Genomic DNA, 17,703 nt, shown 5'->3' with positions numbered 1-17,703 from the left:
TACTATCCTTTATTTTGAAACTAAGGGCTCTCTCTAGGGCGAGGCTTGAGTGGAGAAAGCAGTAATAGTAAGATAATGTTACTTAATATTAAAAGTTTCCAGCTTGAACATTTATTTAAGCACTAGAAGAGTCCAAAAATATTAGTTCAATCATTCCTTTAGGCCAAACTGCATTTTTACTACGTTATCTAGAAGTCACAGGGGATCTGATTATGGAGACTCCTAGGATTCTTCTCCCTCGTGCACACACACACATACACACATTCTTTCTCTCTAAATATATGTTGAATACATGCATGTGTGTATGTACCATATGTGCGATGGTAACATCCTTGGGCCAATTCTATAGGTATATTCTCTATGACAAATTCTGTATTTTGTATGAAAAACTGCATAAGCATATGACAAATAAATATATTACATACCTATACAAACTACCGCATTCGTATAACTACAGCACCTGGCCATTAATCCATCTCTTCTAACATAACAGAAAGTAGCACCGATTACCTGAGCTAGTGCTGAATCCTCTGTGGACGTTTGCATTTCAGTTTAAGAATGCAATGTTTGAGATAAATCCCTCAGGCAAAACACACAAACCAAAACACACACTTAATTACATGAAAGTATTGAGTCAGATATGCAAAAGAAGTATAGCTTGCAAGTCAAGGGGGAAAGAAATAAAGAGCAAAAAACCTTTAGGTTATGAGATAAAACAGAAGTCCTCCACATTATTGTTCTTTCCTCCTTTTTTGAGGGTGTGTGTGTGKGGGGGGGAGGGGTGTTGTAGTTTAATTACACAGCAGGGTTTAACAGCACACCTCTGTTCTTCTCTGTCCTGCTCCAACTCTTTGGCCACCCGATGTTTTCCTAACAAGAAGATTGTTTTTTTGCACTAAGAAGACTGCAAGCCTCACGGTTCAAGTAAGCGTGCAAGAGTTCGTTCACATGTTGTACACGAAACGGAGCCAGCAAATTGAGAGCACAGCCAGCATCAATCTGAAGCACTCAATGGGAGCAATGTAAAAGTGTAAGATCTGACTTCCAAGTGAAGTACGTTATTGTTATGTATGAAACATTTCCAACAGCAGCACAATGGCTGCCATGTCAAATATAAGATACCATCCCTACCCTGAAGGGTTTCTACTCTAAAAAGACAAACTGCACAGCAGGCAGGGCCAGAGTTTACTATAAACCAAGCAAGCAGACAAATGGATGCGTAGGCATATCTTCATAATCATTTTCTTGTTGTATGTGCATGTAATATTTAAACTGACTTCCAAATGCACCTCAGGAGCATTTAGTTAACTAATTTCTTTTGCACTGAGGAAAACGGTTAATCCTGAAAGGTGTACCGAGCTGTCATTTGCATCCCAACACAAAGGGAAGCTCTGAAGTGTTACCACCTCCTCTAGCAAGTTCCATCCACATGAATACTACAAACACTTGATTTGAGTCAAAACAGTAATTCAATACGATTCAGTAGAAATGTGGCGCATAAACTATATCCCCCAAAATCTAGAGGGAAATAAAACTCTAGAGAGCTCTTTAACACGGGATGGTCTATTTCCACGTCAGGCTATACTGATACTCACCAGTTTTTAAGGTCAGAAGGAACCACTGAGATCACAAAGTCTAAGCTGCAGTACAAGATATATCACAAGCCTCCAGTCCGAAGCCCAGCAGCTGTGATAATTATAACATATCTCAAATCATTCAGCTGTTTCACATTGTTTAACCATTCTGAGATCTTTGAATAGAGAACACCACTTTATTATAAAAATATGTTGTTACACTTGCACAAAGAACTCATGAATTTCCAAGAAAGGAAGAAACAGCTATTGACTGGAAAAAAGTCTGAAACTTTATAAGGCAGCTGTAAAAAGCAACTGAGGTGGTAGGAGGGGAAAAGAAAATAATCTTTTAGAGTTAAACTGCTTCCAGAATTAAAAGGTGGGAAGAATGTAAGAGGAAAATAGAAAGAACAGAATCTAATAACAGGATCACTCAGAGAAAGCAGTTTAAATGCCTACACCTTATTAGTGTCACTGTGGCTCAGTGGTTGCATTGCTAGGTGTAGTCCATAGGCTGCGGCTTCAAGAACCAAGCCAGCACTTGGAGTCACCCCAAGTGCTGAGACAGCAGCTCACTGCCTGGGAGAGACACTCCTCTGCATGGTGCTCGGCACACTGTGGGGCTATAGCTGGAAGGTTTTAGAAAGAGGGAAAAACTGGTGTCTCGGTCAATAATCTTGCTCTTCACAAAAGAGACTGGAAGAGTCAAGCTTGCACCTGTATGAGGCAGAGTGTATTTCTCTCCAAAATTTCAAAAGAAAAGAATGTACAACAGAGTCCAGGGCATATCAGGAGGATCGTTGCTCTGGTGCAGAACTTTTCTCAAGTCTCCAGCACAGTATAACAGCTTTCTCTCTCATAGGTTTGAATACTATACAGTGATAATAAAGCACAGTAGTTTGCCTCTGCACTAGACAGGATCACCAGATCTCAAAATGAATAAGTATATTACAGGGGAGAAAATTAAAACCCCAAGAGATAAATTAGTCAGTTCAAATTACAGTGAGAGTCATTAGCAAATGAAAACTGAGCGCAGGACTCCTGACTTGCAGTAGCTTTCTAAATACAGTATCAGGATTGTCCTTAAATTGATACGACAGGGCTTACATATATAATACATAACTAATTCATGTGCTCAGTATAATATGCAGCAACCAGTTTATCCTTAGTGAAGATTTCACTTTAAGTCATGGGAGGGAAGTGGAGAAGTGGCAGTTATGGGTACACAACTGTAAACTGCACTTGTGTCTGAAGCACGCAATGACTTCTGCACTGGTGTAGGGCTGAGCTACACAGAGATGATGGCAAACACCTAGATATAAATTGATATTGGTGCAAACAAACAAGCAAAAACACCCAAAACTCCATCAGACTGTAACCCTGTAGCCTGATAGAGCAAGAGGTGGATGACTGCTACCATACAAAATGGCAGAAAGCTTCACACCTAAGGTGGAGGCTGCCAAAGTTTCATTTTGGTTGCCAAAGCTGTCAAAGGCAAAGGGCACCTATGTTCCGATGGGCAACAGATGGCTTATGCAACCAAACGGAGAGAAATGTAAGAGGCTAGCAAAAAAGTCTGTTGAAAGTACTACCCTCAAAGGTCACACTGTGGCACACAGATCAGAGAAAAGATCTGAAGGGATAGAGTAGGCAGAACATTAAATCTTTCAGCACAACGCTTAGAAGCGGCAACAAAAAGCAAACAATTCTGCAAAGTATAAATAAAGGGTACTGAACAGAGTCAAAGGACATTATTCTTTCACTGCATAAAAGCTCTGATGAGACCACATGTAGAGTACTATATTCTGTTCTGGCTGCCTTATTTTTAAGAAGGCTATTATGAAGTTGAATGGGGTAAAGCAAAGGGCAACCCACACGATTCCTATATTCAGAGTCTAAAACAGCATGGACGCAGACTTTTGTTTAACACACACACACACACACACACACACACAAAAAAAAAAGCAGGATCTGAGCACCCAAAATTCTCCTTGACCAGAATGAAGTTCCAGAACAGCCAAAAAACAGGCCCACAACAAACCCCTAGATTATGTCGCAATATGGCCCTGACATCTTCTGCACATTATAGCTCTCATGATCCTTTTCATGACTGCCTGGATCCAATTTTATTCTGCTTCATTAAATATTTGTTGCAAACAAACTGAAAACAGAACTTCCTAAGAAGCAACCCATAATAATAGTCATTTTAGACTAAACTAGAGGTTTTTCCCTCTGACAACAGCCAGATGCTACACAGGAAGGTGAAGACATTTCCAGAACAGACAGAATAACCAGTCTACAGGAAAAGACTCTTAACTGCAGGAAGTCTGTGTTGCACCTAAATCACAAATGTTACATGCCATGTATTTTAAATCTCACATAGTATTAATGTGGTTATTCTCATTATTTATATAAATGTCTAATCTTTTCTATATTCTTCTAAGCTCAACTACCCAACTACTTGTAGCAGTGAGTCCTTTAGGTTAATCACGTGCAATATAAAACACATTTCTTTTTTCCCCTCACTAAGTGCACTGCTTTTCAGTACCACTGAACACTCCCTGGAGACAAAGCATCTCTACTCCACTCACTGCTTTAAATACCACTGCTATTCCCTCCCATTCATTGCCAGTATCAAGCCGCAATCCTTTAAACATTTAACAAATGTGCTTATCGTTAAAGCTGCATCAGCCCTCGCTGCATCAAGACCTAGATTTCACAATCATCATCTTTTCAGCGTCTCCTAACGCCTGCAAATCCTTCCCATTCATGGAGCCCTTTTCTAGTTCCCCCCCCCCTTTTTTTTTTTTTTTTTTTTGAGATGATCTAACAAGAATCAAGAAGTGAGGTGCTACTGCAACCTCTTCAATAGTATTTTCTAAGCTTCGCTCCATTCCTCCCATGACCACTATAACAGTCGAGATTGTCTTCACAACTGCTGTTGCACAGAGAGCAAGTATTTCCACAGGAGATTGAACTCGCACAAGTCCAGAACTTCTCCCCAGGTGGTTCCAGTTAATTCACTTCCTGTCCTGAACTGTTTCAGTGTGTTGCCGTGCCTTGTTAACCAGCTGCTCCTTTCTGCATATATGCCACATGTGGAGAAGACATCCATGTGATAACACTACGAAGCCACAAAATAAATACCATCATGCACCTTTCACAGCTAATCCATCTTCTCCACAACTTTTTCCAACACTTTAAACTCTCCAGCAACCTCAAAAAAATAACTGTTTTAAAGTCTTATTGTCCTAGAAATATTTGTCTCCTCTTTTTCCCACCTCCCAAAGTGGAACTATTCCAAACCCCAGGTTATAACACTGCTGCCAAGTTATGAGCCCCACCCAAATGCATGCTTATAAAACATTTGTACTACCTTACACTACAACATACTTCACACAGCCTGTCTGGTGAAAACCTGTGGCCATGCTTTGAAAGCCATTTGGATGAAAGATGCTGGTCAGAATGCAAGATCACTATCATTTCAATTGGACATGTTTTTACTTTCCTTCAGTCCCTAAATTATTGGTGGCAGAGTGCTGAACCGAGCTACAAAGCAGCTGTATTCAGTCACTAATGTGAATTCATTCTGGTCCAAAGTAGAGTGATTTCCATAAACAGTAAATTGTCTTCTTTGTCCAAAACAGAATTTCTCACTGAATGTCTTCTAAAACTTTACAGACTTTACTAAACTCTCACACACTGCAGTAAAAGTCTTATTCCAAAAGCTGTAAAAATGGACCACAGACTTTATAGTTCGACCCTAAATATAATCCTACATGCAGGTACAGCACCTACAAAAATCTGTTAAGTCACATCTCAAGAGCTTGTATGGTTACTGAACATGAAAAGAGACTGCATTTTTTGAGAGTCAGGGGCAAAAGAAGTTCTGGGAGACTGCAGGGGCAAACGATGGCAACAAGTCCCTGGAGGTAACTACTGCTCAACTGCTCAGCCCTTTAGGAGCTCGAGATGTATATGTGTTAAAATACTATGAGATATAGAAAAGTCTGCAAATAAAACCTATCCAAATACTATTCCAGTGTTTTAAAAATGGTCTATCAGCCTGGTCTACTTTCACCAGACAAGAGGAGCAGTGCTGCTGACTGAACGATCCCCAAAGGATACAGTGTTTCAAACGCAAGTGGGACATTCCGTTTTTCTGGTATTAAAAAAAATAAATAAAAAAAGTGTGTCTTGTGCATAAAGACAATGTTCTACAAACTCTGATACTATCTTACCAGGGGTGATAAGACATCAGGCATAATTTTTCTCTGGTTTGCAAGATACTACATACTGGCCACAAAAAGAAAAGTGAGAATGTGATTTACACCGAGTTAGCATTCATTTACTCCTTCCACGCAAGGCAGCTTACCCCGTTTTCTTCAAGGGGCTAGGCCACCAGCTGCTTGTTCTGTGACAATTTCTTCACACAGCTGTACCCTTACAATGCTGTTACAGGAAGCTATATATTTAGAAAATAGATTTCCACAGGAATAGTAAAAGATACAAGTTCAAAGCGTGCACTTACACACTGTCACTAAACATATTTTTAATTAGCTTTACCAAGGCTAAATTTAAATTAAAGCGTGACTAACACGCTTGCAATGCTTCAGCCTGTTTCTTAAATGAAAACATCAAAACCAAAACTGTAAAACTAATGGTTTCTCCAGTGCTATTCTCTTTACAGCATCTCAGTCCAGCTCGTACGCTGTTTCTCCCAGGCTTTCCGATGACACATAGCCACATTCCTTGCCAACACTTCTTTAACCCAACAAGTGACCTAGATCTTATAGCATTTAGAAAGAAAATGCCACTTTCTTTTATAGTAAGCCAATTTATTGTTACTCCTGTCATTCCTTCTTGAAAAAACAAGCAAGATAAAATTCTATGATGTCAGCAACAAGACAGTTAATATAATTAAGGGAGAAGCATCATTTAGATAGACTGGCACACTGGCTATCAGACAAATTCCCAGTGGAGATCAATTATAGTACAGGGTGTTGTTATATTCCTACAGGTCACAGGTTAACTGAAAGTATGCCAAAATAAGTTTTCCTAAGTAGTCTGGCTGTAAGATTTCCAAACTGCAGTCACATGCAATCAGTGCAAAAACTGGATAATTTAAAAGCATACTAACAGCGCAGTCCAGAGCAACATTTTCTATTCTGAGGCCTCCCTTCCTTCTTGCTATTCTACACAACACAATGATCATTAGCAGGAGATGCCTCTGCACAGTCCTACAGGAAGGGAGGCTTCCTGCGTCTCTCTCCCGAGTTCTGCGTGGCCTCACAGGAGTATCCTATGGCCTCACTCAGCGTTAATAACACTGCAAGATTAAAGCACTGCAATCCTGCCAGGCTTTGACAGTTTGGAATGCAAGATTTTAAGCTCAAATGAGAGCATGATACTGTGCTATAAAGCTAGCTACCCTTCTAATTATGCACTTTGTAGCTGGGACTGGGAAAGTAAAGACAGTAATTTTTGAGGCTTCCATTTTAAAACTCATACCAAACTCAGGTTTCATTTTTAAGTGTCTATCCCATACACAGCCTGTATTACCAAGCTTATAACTGCACGTAGGAGTGCTACTTGGAAGACCCCTGGAGCAGAGATGTGTGCCTGAACTGGAAAGAAGAAAAATATACCCCAAAAAGTTATTACTAAGGGCCATGGTACAACGATGGCCACAACTGAAGGAAAAGGCAAGGAGAAAGAGCCTACCCACAACAGCAATTCAAGCTCAATGATATTCCAAGACTTTCTTTTGATCACTATATACCTGTCCATAGGAAAAACTGTTCAGTTTTCTCTGAAATGTCCTATATAACTTTTCCGTGGGTCTTCAACGGTTAAGAGGCATCTTCCACTACGCAAAATCAATGGCAGCACAGTCTTCCCCATCTTCTTTTCTTCTCCAAGATAGTTCCTCAGAGAAGAGTACATAGGGGAAATATTTTCCTTAGCAGACAGTGGTGCAACCAGGTTGCTGTAAGGATATTGCCTATCAGTTCCTTGGGATCCATTTTTCTGCCTTTGCCAAACATACACCCTGCCTTGGTCTGGGCAGCAAGGACAAGCTGCAGAAATCTGATTTCAGAGGGTCTTATTTAGCCAAAAGGGATGAACATACAGTATAAATCAGAGACAAAACAGCAAGCTGCAACAAGGACAAAGATCAGCAAAGTCCTTGCCTCCTGACTGCATGGGAAGCTACACCTGACAAGAACATCCGAATAAGAAAAACACAGAGCTGGCTCAGAAAGGCACATGGGAGAACAGGAGCACAGTTCAGAGAAAATCTGAGACTCTGGATGTTCCTGTTGATGGTTCCAGGCACCATTTAAATCTCAACCCATATTTAGCAGGCCACTGCTGGAAAGAAAAAATTTAACTAAAAAGAAAAACTTACTTTCTGAGATTTTTTTCAAGTCACCAAAGAAGTTATACCCTAAAACGGGACATGGATTAGTTAGACTGAAGTTTCTATAGTGCTTTTTCTGACTGAACTCTCCAGCACAAGCTTTCTGCCAATGTATGTGACTGCACAAGCGTTTAGAAGCCAAACATGTGGTCATACTCATCTTGTAGTGCAAGACAATTATTCCCAATTCAGTTTTGAAACAACACACAGGATTCTCAGAAAATGTAATCAAATACTATCAGTGTTTAAAAAAAAAATCTGAAAGGGGCAAAACTGAAAGGCACCATATCTATCATTAAAGTATCTTTTACAGCAACTCATTAACATGTTACAGTTTCCAAGGAGCGTGTTCAGCTATATGCCCAATGTCATAGCATCAAAGATACCTTGAGACAAATAATATTTTGAACCAACCTCTGACAGAGCAAATGCAAGGGCCAAAAGTTTAGCTGGGGCCAAAAACAAAGCAAAAAAAAAAAAAMCATGTGTTTAAAATTTGCTCTACAAATGTAACAATGGCTAACTGAGTCAGACAGCACTGGCCATGAGGGAGCAGATTATTTCACTGTTATCTGGATATCTAAGACACAAAGAGCAACCATCCATCTGTAGAGCAAGAAACTTGAGACTTGATGACTCTCCCAAAGCTTAGCTATCATTTAAGATGTGGAGAGACAGGCTTTATATGGCTATTCCACTGTATAGAGGCTTAGGAGCACTCCCATTCCTGGCTGCACTTCCTATAACCTGCCCTGATAAAAGCTTTCCGTTCGGAGGCAGAGCGCGGGTCTCTTCCTCACTCCTCGCAGGGTAAGGCCAAGTATTCTGTTAGGAGAGGTATTTGCAAGCCCTAGGGAGCCTCTCCAGTCTCAAAGACTCATTCCTTCCTGCTTCCCCTCAGATTCCTCGAGTGCTGGACACCACTCACCCACCCCTCCCTAACCCCTGGAAGGGTGAGATAAAGCACTCTGGCTGGCTAAGGGGGAGGTCCACAAAGCAACTTCACAGCGTTTTGAAAACTCTGCTTGCTTTTCACTCTGTAATCTTCTTGTGCATCTGCCCAAACCTCACCCATGCCTTTCACCACTTTTTTTGCAGCAGTATATCTTTTCTTTTTACATCATTGTTCCCCCTTCTCCAAGTCCACACCATTATAGTCTAACACCTCTCTCTACTACTCTTCTGCATCCACTTCTCCACATTGCTCTTACCAATGCAAAGTCAAACATTCGACCAAACAAGGTACACACTCCATCCACCCTCCGTCCTCACTGCTGTCACCTCCTACCCTCCCCACCATGTCAATAAGAAGCCCCTCACTCCCACCTGCCCATCTTTCACTGGCTCTAGAAGATCTACTTTAAACCTAAATTCACATGAGTCATCAGCAACCTTCTCTTCACATTGCTGTCTCTCCAGCACCAGGCTCTGAGACCTGTCCACCTTTAATTAAGCCCTGTGGCTACACCTCTTCTTCACCAGCCTGGATAAGACCAAGAGCAACTTTTAACACAAAGCTGCTTCTTCCAAATTTTCCCACTCGGCACTCTCTCTTCTCTGAGTGGACTCCCCTCTCATCTTCATCTCTATCTTTACATACCTAACACACAACCAGCTCTTCACAATCAGCTTGCCTCTCTAACTATACAGCTGGTTCTTTTTCCCTTGTCACAAACTCCCACACTTTTCCCTCCAAAAATGCAATTTCCATATTGATGACCTACCCCAACCTTCTCCTTAGCTGAGCACTTTCCTGCTCTTACATTTCCATTTGACTTAGAAACATACAACTGGAAGATGCTGCAGTCTGCTACCAAAGGAAATTACTTTACAATCCTTTTCACCAACTGAAGCACCTCCACTGTTGATGCTGTCAGGTTCTTTGCTTCCTTCACTCTTGCTGAAGTGCCACTCCACTATCTCATTGCTCTGATCATTTGACACTTTCTTCTAATTTATGACGATTTATACCCGTTCTTTTAGCATGAACGGTTCTTTCACCTTCCTTGTGCTTACTTCATGATTTTTTTTTATAGGAATTAATCATATACTCCCTAAGTCTTCATTTTGCTAAGCTAATCAAGCTATAGTCTTCAGACTATTATCAGGCATGTTCATCATTTTCTTGACGATCCTAGAAGTCCTCTTCTGACACCCTTCCAGTTTAAATCAACCTTCTTGAAATGACTGACCAGAACTACACACTGTAATCCACTGTATGGTGGGATTCATGCTTCCCATCTGTACCAGCAATAATCTAAAACATTTGAGCATCACATTTGCCTTTTTCACTTCACATCATGCTGGTGGCTCACATATCCTATGATTGATTAACACACCCAAAGCTGGAAGGGACAAGAAAGGTCAAAAATATCAGCCAACAGCAGAAATTATTTTCATTAATTTACAAACGTGTCTTTGCATTCTGTGCTACTTAATTTCATCCCATTTCTGTTATACCAATTCTGAATGTTGACCGTAGGATATGTCCATCCTCCAGATACTCCCTTCCTCCACCAGATCATCAGATTTTGTCAGCAAACTCCTGCTTTTATGTTAATGACCTTAATAACATATTACAGCAGTTTAGCCTCAGGAGCAACCCATGTAGAATTACAGCAGGCACCTGTCTTTAGCCCAGCAGTTTCTCTTTCAGCTTGAGTGGCAACAGCTCTTCTTCAACAGGTCCTTTACCTACCTTTTAAGTCCTCAGTCTCTCCAGAGACTGATTTTTTTCAAGAGACTTCAATAGTAAATTTTAAAAGAAACCTAAAGAGGTGAAACCCACCGCCTTTTTAGAATCCAGAAAAATCAGTTATCTTATTAGTGAGACTAATACCTTCAACCTACCTGGATCACACCTCCCTATCACAACACCTCCCTCTCCTCCCCTAAAACAGGGACCATATTTGCCATCCTCCAGTCATACGTCATTTCTGACTTGGCAGATGTACTAGAACTCCTTGCCACTGGACTGTCATTTCATACACCAGCTCTTAGGTAGCTCAGGGGTGGAAACTATCCAGCTCCCAGTCTGGGCACATCAAGCTATTAAGCAAAGATAAAACTCAAAGATGTGTCAAAGCCTCATGTGTCATCATTACCATCAACCTCCACATGAACCTTTGTCATCCTTACAGAAAACAAAATTTACAGAAAAAAAAATAATTTTTTGCTTATATCTGGACTAACTTTAATCCCTATCTCACTCTGTGAAGCTGCCCTTTCTATTTTGCTGTTGTTCTTATATGGCTGACAAACCTTTGACTGTTTGCTTTCATTTGCTTTGCAAGGCTTGACTTCTGGCAACTCTTATTTTAACCCTTAAGATAAAGCTTTCTCTACTGACAACAGCTTTTCTCTATTTCTCAAAATCTAATTCCTAAACAGAAAGAAAAGAAAATTCCCCCCTCCTTCTCCAAAAGTTTTCTCCCCTCCCAGCTTAAACTAAAAGTCAAGGTAGTGCTTGCAATTTTGAGACTCAAACTTCCAAACTCTCATATTCAACTGCTTGAACTTCCTACTTTACATGACTTCAACTATTTCCCTTAGTTTCTAAGGGCACCATTGTAAAAAATAATCAACTTGCAGCCCTACTTTATTTACCTTTCTGTTCAATTGAATCATCTTCCGAAAACTCATTTAAGGTAAACCTCACTAGACAGCATCTCTTATCTGGATATTGGAACTGAATGATCCAATCTCTCATTGGATCAGTCAGTTACTTGATGAAGGAATCATCTGGCAATAATACCTACCACCTAGGTTCAATTCTGCCAGCTGCCAAAAACGTTCATCAGTCAAGGTGGTCGTAAACTACTCTGTCTCTTCTTTCTTTGCTATTTATGTAGTCATTCATTTTATTTCTGGCATACTGCCCTACACCCTTAATTTTTTTTTCCTCTTTCAGTCACTACAAGTTCCATTCTGTTAACCCCTAGCCCTGGTGCATCTTCACTACATGCATGCACTTGATCCATGGGGAATCTGGCAGAAACCCAACAACCAAGCCAATTTACCTTTATGAGAAATGTTGGGGGGGGGGTTCCTTCCCCTCTTCCTTCAATTTTACCCACTCCACAGTTAAACAATTCCAGTGTTTTAATTAATCTTATTCCACAACTTCAAACCCAGCTCCTCAAAATCTCCATTTTTCCAGGCTTCATTCCTCTCTCTGCAAAGGACCTCTTGTACAATTCTCTTGTTCCTATCTTATGACAATCACAGAAGTTTCTTGCCTTTGCTCTTCTTCTTGATCCCTTCACTTGCTTAATAGATTCCATTCCACTTCCTAACATCTCTCTTATCTCTTTCTCTTATACCTTTTACTTCCTATATTCCCACTCTCCCCTCCCAGTAAAAATACCTTTTGGTCTCTCCTCTTTTAAAAATTCCACCTATCTCACCACTTACCTCTCCACCTGCTTCATTTTCTTTCCTCTTTCAGTTTACTGAACGATCAGTCGCCAACTGGAGTTCATCTCTTCCAATTCCATTCATACACAGTTGGCATAATGCTGACAGAAATTCAGGCACTCAGTGGCTAATCTACTTTCACAGACACTGTTTGATGGTTCTTATCTACCTCTGACTACAGTAAGGCTCAGCCTGTTTCTCAGCCTCATTTCATGGATAGCCAGCTGTCAGTTCAAGAAGAAAAAACACCACAGAACTTTTAAACTTTTCACCGGCTTCTTCTACTTTGTTGCCTTTTCTTCATGGACAATCACACCATCCTATTTGGCACATGGGGTGCCAGCTTCCCTACAGGTTCTCCTTACATCCTCAGAGGTAAGCTGCATCGCATTTTTCAGGTTCTTTCTGTATAATAGTTTCAAAATACAACCTTCCCTTTCTAGCCACATCATTAAAATTCTTTGCTGCATTCTCACAACTTCTACTCCACCTACTGATGTGTCTTTTACTCTAGCCTGATGCAACCCTATTCAAAATGCTGCTGCAGAAAGTATCTCTTATCCTCTGCTTTGACCATGCCATCCATCTGTTCAAGTCTCTCCTTCCCATCCTTCTCTATCACAACAGAGATCGGCCATATAGCTCAGTTTCCATGGCCTTCACAGCTTGTTCTCAGGCTCCTTGCCATCTCTCTCAAGATCCTGCCTCCCACCATTGAATGGTCTATCCTAGAGATGTCAATGCCCACTCACGTTTTCAAACATGAAGGCGTTGTCAAATAAACAGCTTCATGTCTTCTCTTGTTGAACCTGTCACGCTTGGGAGGGATTCTCTCCAATTATCTCCAGAAGTAACATTTGGCTTTGAAAATTTTCCTAAAACTCTCCATTTCCTTGATGCTTACAAATAGCTTGAGAAAAGTCAACTTGAGAGTTAGCTTCTGCTAAACTGATACCACTGCCTCCAATGTCAGCCCTCAGAAGAGGCAACACATGCATATAGACAAGTCTCATTTGATGTTCAGTCTGTAAGTACTTTCTGGTCAGGACAGTGCTTTTGTGCAGCATCTATCACAGCAACAGGCTGCTACTAAGGCTTTTAATCTTCTGTAACACTGTAGGGCCTAAAGTCTTAAGCTTCACTATATATTTAAAACCAAGTTTAACAGACAAAAACAGTCACTAGGCATCCTTTCACGTCTAATGTTAAATTTAAAGCAGAGAAATTTGGTGCTTATACACAACCTTCACACTTTTGAAAGGTCCGAAACTCCTGATGATTGCTTAAGTCATAGCCTGTTTGTTTGTTTTTTTAATTATAGAAGTTTGAAACACAACAACTATATTTCCATATTTAAATAGGCCAGTTTTTACAGTGCTTAAACTGTAATCCTATGATTGGCTTTTAAACAGACCACTCTCTCATAACACAGCCTATCCTTCAGGAACCCTCACTGCTTTGTTAGGGTGGAGAACTTTCTTTAAAAAAAAAGTTTATGAGACTTCTTGAAACATAGAAAATCTAAGTTCATTTACTTACAGGTACCCTCACCACACAAGAATTTAATTTTGCAAGACTTCAAACTTTTCAGTAGTTAAATGAATTTGTAATAAATCCCAACATACTTGAAATAAATAAATATATTCCCTTTAACACAAGTTGTAGGAAATTTTCAGTTAAATCTGCAGCTCTCAGACACATCAAATTTACAATCTAATGCTTTTTAACTGAAAAGTTTGCAAAGTAATTTACACATGCAGCACCACTAAAAACTATCCATTCTGAGATCACCAGATCAAACCACCACTGCTGAAAAATGCCACACTATTTAATATCCACACACAACATCAAGGCTTTTTGTTTTAAAAGGACTTCAGCTTTTCAAGTCACAAGGAACTTGACCTGCTGCAATAAACCATGAGAAACTCAACTCCTCTAAGAAGGTCATACTGCTAACTGCACCTTTATAGGATACAAACTGACAGTTCTCAAACATCCAGATATTGAAAGCCTTTTTTTTTTTTTTTTTAAGAGAGTAAATTACAAATGTAATCAGTAACAGAGTTACTATATTTGTTTAAATTAAGGCTCAATATCTGCTGGTATAAATGCATTATTCTCATACTCTTAATTTGATCTTGAATCTTCAATCCAAGCATGACTTAGAGCAGCATCAAGAAAAAAAGCAAGACCAACACTGATTAAATCCAACATTTTTTTAATGCAGCACTATGAATTTCAAAGCATTCAAAAACATTAACACCATAAAACCCTATCAGTTCCAGACTTAAAAAAAAAAAAAAAAAAAGAAGAAGAAGGAAAAAAAAAAGAACAGAAGTCACCTGAGGACAATTATGAGACACACAATTCTGCTTTTCAGGGCAAAACTGCTGGTGGGGTGCCTATTCATAAATAATGTTCTGGATTACAGGCTATTTATTGACTTTAGAACCACAGTAAAGCCATTAATAAAACAAGACCACAAAAAGAGCTTAAAATATTTTATGTTCTAAAGTGCTTAAGAGGACCAAAAAGCCTATAGGTTTACAAATATTTTTAAGTAACATGCATGAGATTATTGCTCATGAAAGACGCCAGCCTGGAAGCTGAAGCCACCAATTTATGCACAGAACAGGTGCACACTTCTGACACACAGACTCCTTCCCCACAAATACAGCTTGATTCTGACCTGGAAAAGCTACTGCTAGCCATAAAAAAAAGCCAAAAGTCATGTCCAGGACCTCACAATCCTTTATCCTTGTTAAGATCAGCACTATCAGCTGTGGTGATGATCTCAGGAACACACACAAACTCTTCCCTTCAGAACATGATCAAGACCTAGCAAACTCATTCTACAAACAAGGAACAACCACAGCTGAAACAGGAAAAAATTCCACTTTTTCTAAACTATATTTATAGGAAACAGGCTCATTCAAAATGATCTCCACCTCTTACAAAAACCACCATCTGGGAAATTTACAGGAGCTCAAAAATACATTCTAATATTTTTCCCCCAATCCTGCTATAAACAGGAGGCAGAGATGGGAAATCTGCCACTCATCAAAGGAAGCAGATTTGAAATTATCTGTTCTGATTAGAACTCTGTGTACTTCTTGGAAATATGGAAAGGGGAAATTCTAAGCACTATCTGTAAGCAGGACAAAATTTGCTTATCTTTCTTGACTGTGGTTTCAGCACTGCTGTACCGCTTTATGTCATGGAACTTAACAAGAAATCTATTTGATATAAATCTCAGGGTAGTTCTAAGGGTCTTTAAAATACTGACCTGGATACTGCATTAAACCAAGCTCTCCTATTGTTGCCTTTGATCCTGAAGAAAATTTATAAACATAACAAAATAACACCAAAGCTATAGCCACCTCCTGAAGATATGGCTCAAACTGCCACAGCTCCACTGATTTCAGTGAAGTGAGGACTTTTTATATCAGCTGCGGACCTAGCCTGACAAAGGTGAAGGCACTTAGCAGCATGCCAAATTAAGTGCATGTGTGTTAAAGCTTACTGCATTCACCACTAAAGCATTCATGCTTTGAAAAACAGCATTCAGCAACACTTCTTGCAGAAGTGCAGGCAATTAAAAGGGAAGACAAACGCCACATCTGGCTGAGAAAGCAATAAGGAGATAAGGCCCAAATCTATATTTGCTTAAGTTTTGAGGAATTTTCCACTAACTTTGGAGAAATCCTCATTAGGCAAAATACCATGACTGTTTTTTTGAGCCGCCTGAGACAGATTCCTAGCAGCAGAGATGAGCCGCAGCCCGATCTGAAATAACTGGTAAATACTCAACTTTTGGATCAGGTCACAAATCTAAGATCCTTATTTCTGCATTAAGTATCACCACAATCAGTCAAATCCTTGCTACGCCTATCAGCAAGAGAGAAAGAGTTAACACAAGAAGAGAGTTCTTTCACATGACACAGGCAAATTCAGTTTTTTTCTTTTTAATGGTGAAACCAGTCAGTGCTAAAAGTTAATATCATAACTATTCCTGTGGAATTCAGCTCCCCAGAGCAGGCTCCAAAGTCCAGGAGCAGTCTTCCAAAATGCCGCTGTGCCAGCTTTACTTACCCCTAGCCATCTTGCTCCTTTGTTGGCAGCCTGCTGAATCTGCACTCTTTTAAGGGTGACATGGTAAACAGCTCCCTCTTCTACCTCTTCACCCCAGTCCTGAATTGAGCTCTGCCAGGGAATGAAGAAAAAAAAAAAAAAGAGAGAAAAAGGAACTTTTTCCCCTCTTCTGCTAACCACAATCTATACCAGGCGCACTACTGCTTCATGCAGAGCACAGCGCAGAAGATGGGCTGCACAAAGTAAACACAACAATCAAAGCGATACTTTTAGATTGAGGGAACTCTGGAGATACTCTTGGCAAGCCAGCCTTTCCTGTGGTATCAAGATACCCTGACTTTCCATTTAGCTATTTTTCCTAGACAAGCACATATTTTAAATAGTTGTATAAAGTCTTTTCTAAGGAAATAGTTTGGTTTTGATTAGCAGTCTGTCTTCCCTCTCCCTCCCCCTCCCCTTTTTTCTAAAGCAATTAATCTCTTTGGCCTTTCATTTATGGAAGGAATTGCACTTTTAAAACTGTTGAATTACTTAGGCAGACAGTCTTTCAACTTTGAAGGTAGCAAGCGTTTAAAATACAGCAACTCTTCGTTTCTTTTGACAGGAGGGATCTAAAGAACTTGTGGTTTGCTTTTTCAAAGTCTATTATTTCTAGCTACAAAAACTTTGCACAGAGTCGAGGCTATAAAACTTGCAAATATTAAACAGGGGAGGAAAAAAGCGCAGCATCTTCCAAACTATAACTGAACATGTGCCAAAATGACTCCTCGCTCCCCAAGTTATTATTCTTAACCGTACAAAAGCAGGCAAGCCGCTGCAACCGAGTCAGAAAACATAAATCGGAATTTATCCGGAGGGACTCGGCTAACTTCCTCCTCCGAAGCGCCTTCTTCATCTTCCCCACGCCGCTCACTCGCACCCTGCCCCAGGCACACTCCCACGCGCAACTCGGGCATCGTTCAGAAGCAAAGAAGAGCGCGGGGCCGGCAGCCCGCAACCGCTTCCAGAGAGGCGCCCGGCGCGCAGCCCCGCCTGACCCCGGCCCCCCGGCGGGAAGGGGGCCCCGTTACCATTTTAGCTTTCCACAGCAATTTCATTCTCAGCTCCGTGCCGGGCGCCTCGACGGGGCATGCCGCTGCCGCTGGGCGCCACCGCCGGCCGCGCCGCGCCGCTCCGCTCCGCCCTGTCAGCGGCCGC

General features: G+C 40.6%; 1 protein-coding gene across 3 annotated transcripts in view; it reads right to left on the bottom strand.

Annotated features, from left to right (window-relative positions):
* RGL1 (ral guanine nucleotide dissociation stimulator like 1) overlaps window positions 1–17,703 on the bottom strand; it is a 90,564-nt gene that overhangs the window by 61,953 nt on the left and 10,908 nt on the right. The window contains exons 1-2 of one of the 3 annotated variants that reach the window (XM_026063093.1): window positions 17,577–17,697; window positions 16,507–16,617 (exon numbers count right to left, since the gene is read on the bottom strand). The exons of 1 other annotated variant lie outside the window; for it this stretch is intronic. In XM_026063093.1, the coding sequence (XP_025918878.1) occupies window positions 16,507–16,617; window positions 17,577–17,603 (138 nt within the window). In that variant the 5' untranslated portion in view covers window positions 17,604–17,697. Of the gene's footprint in view, window positions 1–16,506; window positions 16,618–17,576; window positions 17,698–17,703 lie in introns of those variants that run through there. One more of the 3 variants, XM_026063103.1, reaches the window with a different exon arrangement.

The sequence above is a fragment of the Apteryx rowi genome, unplaced genomic scaffold (assembly GCF_003343035.1).
Source record: "Apteryx rowi isolate R43461 unplaced genomic scaffold, aptRow1 scaffold_100, whole genome shotgun sequence".
NCBI classification, from domain to species: domain Eukaryota; kingdom Metazoa; phylum Chordata; class Aves; order Apterygiformes; family Apterygidae; genus Apteryx; species Apteryx rowi.
This window is presented reverse-complemented; position numbering and strand designations above follow the sequence as displayed.